The sequence below is a fragment of the Nothobranchius furzeri genome, chromosome 6 (assembly GCF_043380555.1).
Source record: "Nothobranchius furzeri strain GRZ-AD chromosome 6, NfurGRZ-RIMD1, whole genome shotgun sequence".
NCBI classification, from domain to species: domain Eukaryota; kingdom Metazoa; phylum Chordata; class Actinopteri; order Cyprinodontiformes; family Nothobranchiidae; genus Nothobranchius; species Nothobranchius furzeri.
In genome coordinates this window covers 70,363,808-70,373,347 of record NC_091746.1, presented here as the reverse complement: position 1 = coordinate 70,373,347, position 9,540 = coordinate 70,363,808, and the positions used below count along the sequence as shown (strand labels likewise).

The 9,540-nt window shown below is 47.8% G+C and overlaps 1 protein-coding gene across 3 annotated transcripts in view; it reads left to right on the top strand.

The window, feature by feature from the left end:
- The first annotated feature begins 2,043 nt into the window (after positions 1-2,043).
- slc25a25b (solute carrier family 25 member 25b) overlaps positions 2,044-9,540 on the top strand; it is a 13,223-nt gene continuing 5,726 nt past the window's right edge. For 2 of the 3 annotated variants that reach the window (XM_015943322.3, XM_015943321.3), the window contains exons 1-3: positions 2,044-2,533; positions 6,203-6,329; positions 6,405-6,492. In XM_015943322.3, the coding sequence (XP_015798808.1) occupies positions 2,240-2,533; positions 6,203-6,329; positions 6,405-6,492 (509 nt within the window). In that variant the 5' untranslated portion in view covers positions 2,044-2,239. Of the gene's footprint in view, positions 2,534-5,600; positions 5,978-6,202; positions 6,330-6,404; positions 6,493-9,540 lie in introns of those variants that run through there. The other variant, XM_015943323.3, reaches the window with a different exon arrangement.

Sequence of the window (9,540 nt, the reverse complement as noted above, 5' to 3'; positions counted from 1 at the left end):
TCTGACCAGCCTTCTCACACACACACACACACACACACACACACACACACACACACACACACACACACACACACACACACACACACACACACACACACACACACAAATACACACACACATATAGAAATAAACACACATACACATAGAAATAAACACACACACACACACACACATAGAAATAAACACACGTACACATAGAAATAGACACACACACACACACACACATAGAAATAAACACACACACATAGAAATAAACACGTACACATAGAAATAGACACACACACACACACACACACACACATAGAAATAAACACACACACACACACACATAGAAATAAGCACACACACACACACACACACACACACACATAGAAATAAGCACACACACACACACACACAAAAATATACACACACACATATAAACACACACACATAGAAATAAACACACACACACACACATAGAAATAAACACACACACACATAGAAATAAACACACATAGAAATAAGCACACACACACACACAAATACACACATATATAAACACACACACACACACACAAATACACCTACACACATAGAAATAGACATACACATAGAAATAAACACACACACACACAAATACACCCACACACATAGAAATAAACACACACACACAAATACACACACACACATATAAACACACACACATAGAAATAAACACACATACACATAGAAATAAACACACACACACACAAATGCACCCACACACATAGAAATAGACATACACATAGAAATAAACACACATAGAAATAAGCACACACACACAAATACACACATATATAAACACACACACACACACACACACAAATACACCCACACTCATAGAAATAGACATAAACACACAAATACACCCACACACATAGAAATAAACACACACACACAAATACACACACATACATAGAAATAAACACACATACATAGAAATAAACACACATACACAAATACACACACACACACACACACACACACACACACACACACACACACAGTGAGCACACACACACACATATAAACACACATACATAGAAATAAACACACATACACAAATACACACAGAAATACACACACACACACACACACACACACACACACACACACACACACACACACACACACACACACACAGTGAGCTTTAGGACTCCCCAGGTCTGATCAGGTTCTGATGAGTTCTCTGGTTCTGATCCGTTCCGTGTGCTGGTGTAGACGTGTAGTCTGCCTCTTGTGACTCGGGTCCAGCAGAACCGAGTTCATCATGTCGGACCTTTCTTTTGTACATTGTTTTATAGTGGACTTGTTTTATATGAAATAAACTCGTTGGAAAGATGAAGATCTACGTTTTCTTTTAATTCATCCATCAGGGCCTAAAACCCTCCACAGGTGTGTGGTTGCTTCCAGAATCCAGATTAAAAGAGTCAATCCACACAAACATGTTTATGATCTGTGGAGTGAAAACAGCAACAAATGCACAAGGAGAACATGCTGCAGCTGGTATTTGAACCTGCAACCACCTTGCTGCCATGCAGCCGTAAACAGGTGAGTGGTTTCACGTGTTTGGTAAAAACATCTTAACCCGTTATCCTCGGAGCTCCAGCTTTACTAAAGGTCAGCAGAGGTCAGATTTACGAGAATCCACGCTTTAATCTCAATCCCAGACCTAACGTTGTTGTGTCTGCCGGGCTCCTGTAATCTCGCGGCTGTCCGCACTCTCGCGGTAATCAGCGATACTTCTGATAAACCGGTTGGCGGACGGCGAGTCAACAGCAGCTAATATACGACATCGACATAAATATACATAGAATTAAACGTTACCGGGAACCGAACGGCTAGCGGGTGAAGAATGTTTTCGTTTCGGTTCGCGGTCCGTGAGGCTGGTGTCTGCTCCCGAACCCGCTCGGTTCTGTGAACGGGTCCTAACGGACCGTGGAGGCACTCGCAGACCCGGTTCGTGAGCCCGTGACCACGTCTCTTCTCCGGTGTCGTTTCATCGAAGAGGCTGCAAAGAACCCGAGTGGATCCAGTTCGGTTGGATTACTACCGGGACTTTCTCCGGGCCAGGTGAACCTTTTTGACTGCGTCCTTCTGGAAGCGACCGGGTTTTTGTTCGGCAGGACCCGGGGCTAATGGAGGACATGTGACGTGGTGAGGTGGCTGGGCTCGGGGGTCTGAGGAGACCGACCCCTCTGTTCGGTTCTGCCGGCTAATGATCCACCCACAGGGCTCGGTAATGCCCCGGCTGCTCGGGGGGGTGTACTGCCAGTGTCGGTCCGGGTTGGACCCGGGAGGGGGTTCGGGACCGGGACCTCCGGGTCCCCCACCGGCCGACCAGCACGACTGTCCACCGGACTCTGAGCTGTGTGGCGGCCCGGAGCAGGAGCACCGGCTGAAGGTTCTGTTCCAGATCCTGGACGTGAACGGAGACGGCGGCATCTGCGTGAACGACCTGAGCATCGGCTTGAAGAAGCTGGGAGTCCACCGGACCGAGCACGAAGTCAGGGTGAGTAGAACCAGACCGCGGTCATAGTCCCGGAGACCGGTGTTATGTCGACATGTGTTCCCCCCTCGAGCTCTGTTTCTTTTGTACCCAGCTGCGAGTGAGTCCCAACCCTAACCCCACCCATTATCCTGAAACTAACATAAAACTGTGCCACACATAATATTTTTAAAAAAATTATATTTATGCAAAACATAAATTTTTGGTGCCGGGGTGTTTATGGTTAGGGTGAGGGTCGTTTCAACACCGGCTCCTACGCTGCCGTTAAATTTAGTTTAATCTGCCCAACCCCCCCCCCACACACACACACATACGCACGGATACACACACTGGGGGCTGAGCCACGCACGGACGGAGACGTTTTGCCGTCATACTCATACATGTACATAAACACATGTATGCTTATGTACATGTATGAGTATGACTACAGATAAACATACATGTGTGTTTATCTGTAGTCATACCTCTGTCTCCTGGGAGCGTTGCAAAGCAATTCCCCGCCAGGACACCAGAGGGCGTAGCGCTGTTCTGTGGTATCCTGTCCAAGATGGTGTATTTTTGTTTTGTTTAATTGTATTTATTAACACGGACACATTTGTCCCTCATTCGCCTCTTCATGCGGTCGCGACTCGCGACCTCTAAACCCTCGTTTCCCGTCATTTCCGCCCACGAATAAAACGCTTGCTGCGCATCTTTTCACTCCCAACAGTCACGGGGGAATAAAACGTTTGTATTTTCAGAGTTTTTCTGTGATCTATTTTTAAAGCTGCTCCGTGTCTGCCTATAGCTGTCTTCCGGCGTGTTGACCAATCACAAGCTTGCGTTCTCCGTCTCGTCGGACAGATGTTTAGAACAGAGCTTGTGCTGTAGAGCCATATACAGTGTTGGGAACGTTACTTTAAAAAAGTAATTAGTTATAGTTACTGATTACTTTGTCAAAAAAGTAACTCAGTTACTAACTGAGTTACAAGATTATAAAAGTAACTAATTACCAACAAAAGTAACTACTTAGTTACTTTTTTCATTAAAGAATGCAAGAATTACTACAATAGTAAAATATAAATGACTAATGACTGAACATAATAAAATGTATGTCCAAATGTTTTATATAAACCTGAATAATTTAAACAAATAAGCACTTAACAGGAGGAACTACTAATAGGAACATTACACTAATCTAGACTATTAAAAGGTCACTGTGTGATATTTAACAAAAACCCAATCATCTAAAATTTAAAATTGCAAATAGAAACACCTGTAAAGGTTCCCGAGCCTTTAAATGGTCTCTCAGTCTAGTTAAATTACAGAAATAAATGTAATTTTGCACAGTATTCTAATTTTTCCAGCTTCACATAATTGTGTGTTTTTACTAGCATTTCTGTTGCTGCTAATCTAGTAACGGTTAAATAAATAAATAAAATCCTTTAAAATGACACTAGAAGAGGCACGAGCCTGATGGAGGACTTACATTTACTAACTTGGGTCAGACCCAACCACAGAAGAGCTGAAGCTGGGTGCTAAACACACACAGGTAGTTCTAATAACACCTGAGCTCCATGACGTCTGAGACTGATGCATCAGTGTTACAGCGGGACTAAAGACACGATCAGGAACAGGTTACAGCTGGATGATCTAGGAAGGCAGAAGATCAGGACGTCTGAGCGGTGAACAGGTGAGCAGACCTTCGGGACGTCCCGCTGTCACGCTAAGAAGGACACGGCTGCAGACCCGCAGATTTGCTGCTGCAGCAACAAGTCTGCGGGGGGTCTGCAGCCGTACATATTCATCACGTCTTCCTCGTTCTTCACGGGCCGTGACGCACTTGGATGAAAACATCTGCCTCTTTAGCTCCTGATCAGCTGATGATGACAGCTTCAACACACCGCGCTGCTTAACGCACGCATTTTCTTATCAGTAACAGAAACGACGTTTTGATAAAAGAAGACGTAATTAATTAGTTTGCTCGTTACAGAAAGAAATATTTTTTATTAACGCGGTTATTTTAAACAGAGTTATTCCCGTTGTGTCTACAGAATGCAGTGACTGAGACCGTGAGGGTCTCCGCCCACCCGGCTAATCATCATCGTGTTTGTAAGTGCGTTACCGACACCTCTCTCTCCCTGCCTGCAGCTGAAGTGTGGCGGTCAGAAAGCCTCACGCTGCTGCTCAACGTTCGACAAGCACATAGTAACGCACAACGTTCCGTCCCCAGTAACGGTAACGGCGTTGCAACGGCGGGAAAAGTAATTAAGTAATTAATTAGATTATTCCGTTACCTATAAAAGAACGCCGTTAGAAACGCCGTTATACTTAAACGGCGTTACTCCCAACACTGTATATATATATATATATATATATATATATATATGTGTGTGTGTGTGTGTGTGTGTGTGTGTGTGTGTGTACACACACACACCCAAACCTCCATCAGACAGGTTCATGTGAAGTTCTCTGGTCTGGCATCGTTGGGAGGAATGTGAGTAGAAGGTAGGGCACCAGAGTTTATAGCGAGGTCAAAGGTCACATTTTCCTCCAACCAGTGACAATATTGTAGAGCAGCGTTCTTTCAGGAGAGGCATGGATGATCCTGTCAGAACCCATACACGTTCTTTAAAGCTGTGGGTTGAACCAGTCGCTGAGGTTGTGAGTTTGAATCCCGTGTGGCTGATTTATGATGATGGGTGAACAGCAGAGTCAGCCACTAAGGGTCTGTCTGATTGGTCGGATCCGGCCTTGAGGCATCACTCAGCAGTTTGTGTTCCTCTGGGGAGAGAGGCCCTGCGGTCTGCCCCCCCTCCCCTCACTGGTTACTGTGACGCATGTACTCTGGCTCCAGCCTGCTATTGGCTGAGGGTTAGGTATTGGGGCCTCAGCTATTGGCTGAGGCTCATCCTCAGCCAGTGTGGTTGGTGCTGATTGGTCTGACTGGGCTGCAGTGAGGATGCAGCTTTCTGGAGGATGACTGTGCAGCATATGACCGGCTGCTGATGCTGAATCTAGCAAAGTACGGAATCCTGTCCCCGGGATGGAACATCTCGTCTCTTCCTGCTGATTCCCATGGACCCCAGTCTGGAAATCTGTCTGAGAGTAAGGAGAAGGGGATGCAGCAGGAAGACGAGTGTAAGAGAAACCAACTCAGAGCTCTGAAGTTAACTTCAGCAGAGTCTTCATCTCTTCTCCGGTAGACAGGCTGGAGTAAGGATGCTGCAGGACTTCCTGATCCTTCTCTGCCAGACGCTCTTTGGCAGGGCTCAGGGTAAACCTGCTGAAAACCATCTCCCAAAAGACAATCAGACTGGGGAAGCTGGGAGGTACAACAAGCTGCATGTCTGTCTCCAGGGAACAACTTCCTGCTTAGCTGGTAGCAAAGATGTCACCAGGCAGGACGTCGTTCCCAAGAAGACCAGGATACTAATCATGATGGCAGAACCTGCAGAGTTTCAACAGGTAGGGATCCCACCTGTAGTTTGTTGCTGATCCCAAACAGAACCCAGTCCAGAAGAATAGTTAATGACTGTAACTCTAACTGAAGTCCGAGGTGGCCTGTCCTCACGTAGTCCACAGAACCGATCACAAAGCTGGATTCAGGTCACACATACACTAACAGGTGGTGGTGGTGTCTGTCCTTCAAGTTGACCATATGTTCCTCAGAGATCCTTTGTCTTGTTCCAGAAAATAGTCAAAGCCGGAGACAAAGACCTGGATGGACAGCTGGACTTTGAGGAGTTTGTTCATTATCTCCGAGACCACGAAAAGAAGCTGCGGTTGGTCTTCAAGAGTCTGGACAAGAAGAACGACGGTGAGGAGTCCTGACCCTATTACAGGATAGAATCGTTAAACAATGTCTGACATTTGACCCCTTGATATGTTTTAGGTCAGATTGACTCCCAGGAGATCATGCAGTCTCTTCGTGATTTGGGAATAAACATCTCAGAGGAGCAGGCAGAGGAAATCCTCAAGAGGTTAGCTTCTCCCTAAATCCATACAATAAACACTTGGGTCGGCTGAGTGGGTGTGGCTATGCACCTGTGACATCAATGGGTTATATGATGTAATGAAGTTCTGGTTCACTCCGTGACAGGAAACTTGATTTCTGTATCATCAGTCACCTTTAAACATGATTTAATCAGATTTAGCAAAACTTGTCCTTCCTAGCACCAAAGCCCCCAGTCCGACCCAACGCTCCGACCCAACGCTCCGACCCAGCGCTCTGACCCAACGCTCTGAACAAACTCTCCGACCCAGCGCTCTGACCCAACGCTCCGACCAAACGCTCCGACCCAATGCTTCGACCCAACGCTCTTACCCAACGCTCCGACCCAACGCTCTTACCCAACGCTCCGACCCAACGCTCTTACCCAACGCTCTTACCCAACGCTCTTACCCAACGCTCCGACCAAACGCTCCGACCCAATGCTTTTACCCAACGCTCCGACCAAACGCTCCTAACCAATGCTCTTACCCAACGCTCCGACCCAACGTTCCGACCCAATGCTTTTACCCAACGCTCCGACCAAACGCTCCTAACCAATGCTCTTACCCATCGCTCCGACCCAACGTTCCGACCCAATGCTCTTACCCAACGCTCCGACCAAACGCTCCTAACCAATGCTCTTACCCAACGCTCTTACCCAACGCTCCGACCCAATGCTCTTACCCAATGCTCTTACCCAACGCTCTTACCCAACGCTCTTACCCAACGCTCCGACCAAACGCTCCTAACCAACGCTCTTACCCAACGCTCCGACCAAACGCTCCTAACCAATGCTCTTACCCAACGCTCCGACCAAACGCTCCTAACCAATGCTCTTACCCAACGCTCTTACCCAACGCTCCGACCCAACGCTCCGACCCAACGCTCTTACCCAACGCTCCTAACCAATGCTCTTACCCAACGCTCTTACCAGACGCTCTTACCCAACGCTCCGACCAAACGCTCCTAACCAACGCTCTTACCCAATGCTCCGACCAAACGCTCCTAACCAATGCTCTTACCCAACGCTCTTACCCAATGCTCTTACCAAACGCTCCTAACCAACGCTATGACCCAACGCTCCGACCCAACGTTCCGACCCAATGCTCTTACCCAACGCTCCGACCCAACGCTATGACCCAACGCTCCGACCCAACGTTCCGACCCAATGCTCTTACCCAATGCTCTTACCCAACGCTCCGACCAAACGCTCCTAACCAATGCTCTTACCCAACGCTCCGACCAAACGCTCCTAACCAATGCTCTTACCCAACGCTTTCAAACGCTCCTAACCAATGCTCTTACCCAACGCTCCGACCCAATGCTCTTACCCAATGCTCTTACCCAACGCTCTTACCCAACGCTCCGACCAAGCGCTCCTAACCAACGCTCTTACCCAACGCTCCGACCCAACGCTCCGACCCAACGCTCTTACCCAACGCTCCTAACCAATGCTCTTACCCAACGCCCTTACCCAACGCTCCGACCAAACGCTCCTAACCAACGCTCTTACCCAATGCTCCGACCAAACGCTCCTAACCAATGCTCTTACCCAACGCTCTTACCCAACGCTCTTACCCAATGCTCTTACCCAACGCTCCGACCAAACGCTCCTAACCAACGCTATGACCCAACGCTCCGACCCAACGTTCCGACCCAATGCTCTTACCCAACGCTCCGACCCAACGCTATGACCGTACGCTCCGACTCAACGTTCCGACCCAATGCTCTTACCCAATGCTCTTACCCAACGCTCCGACCAAACGCTCCTAACCAATGCTCTTACCCAACGCTCCTACCCAACGCTCCTACCCAACGCTCTTACCCAACGCTCCGACCCAACGCTCTTACCCAATGCTCTTACCCAACGCTCTGACCAAATGCTCCTAACCAATGCTCTTACCCAACGCTATGACCAAACACTCCAACCCAACGCTCCTACCCAACGCTCTTACCCAACGCTCCGACCAAACGCTCCTAACCAATGCTCTTACCCAACGCTCCGACCCAACGCTATGACCCAATGCTATGACCCAACGTTCCGTCCCAATGCTCTGACTCAATGCTATGACCAAACGCTTTTACCCAACGCTCCGACCCAACGCTCTTACCCAACGCTCCGAACAAACACTCAAACCAACACTTCTGAAATAGATATGATGGTTAATTTAAAATATCAACAACAGTTTTGGAAGCTTCTCAACCTGTTTTGTGTTTCTTAAGTCGGAGCCTGATGATGTGAGGCAGATGCTAATTAATAAAAGTCTCGTTATTCCCTGACAGAATTCCCATCACCCTCCTCCCTTTATTTCAGAGTTTAAACACTGAGTTCCAGATCATCCCAGACTGAATTGAATGTTTTAAAATTACCCGGTCCTAACTGCCAGCTGATTTGGGACAGCAGCAGCTCAGCAGGTAGAGCAGGTTGTCCAGTAATCAGAAGGTTGCAGGTTCGATCCCGGCTCTGACCAGAGGATGCTGCTGTTGTGTCCTTGGGCAAGACACTTAACCCACCTTGCTGCTGGTGGTGGTCGGAGGGACCGGTGGCGCCAGTGCTCGGCAGCCTCGTCTTTGTCGTTGCGCCCCAGGGCAGCTGTGGCTACATGGTAGCTCATCACCACCAGCATGTGAATGACTGAGTTGTGAAGTGCCTTGGGGGGCTGTGGAACCCTAAGAAGGCGCTATACAAATACAGGTGGTGTCCTGGCAGACCACGTGTTTACTCAGTGAACAGTTTCCTTTGGCTCTGATTGGCTGAGATATTTTCTGACCTTCATGCGTTGACGGCTGGAGTTTCGCATCGTTCTGTTTATTTTCATTTGTGTGAACGCATTGTGGCTAGCACTAGTGTAAGCTAACAACGGATCAGAGAGTTACTCACTCCTCTGCAGGAGCCCAAGGCGCCGACCTAACCCACCAAAAACACAGAGGACAGTAAAAAGGACACAAATGTAGAAGATTAATTATAATAGAAAGCTTAAAACCACGTCATGTAAAAGCCAGACGGGTGAAACGAGTCTTCTAGCAAAGACCCGCA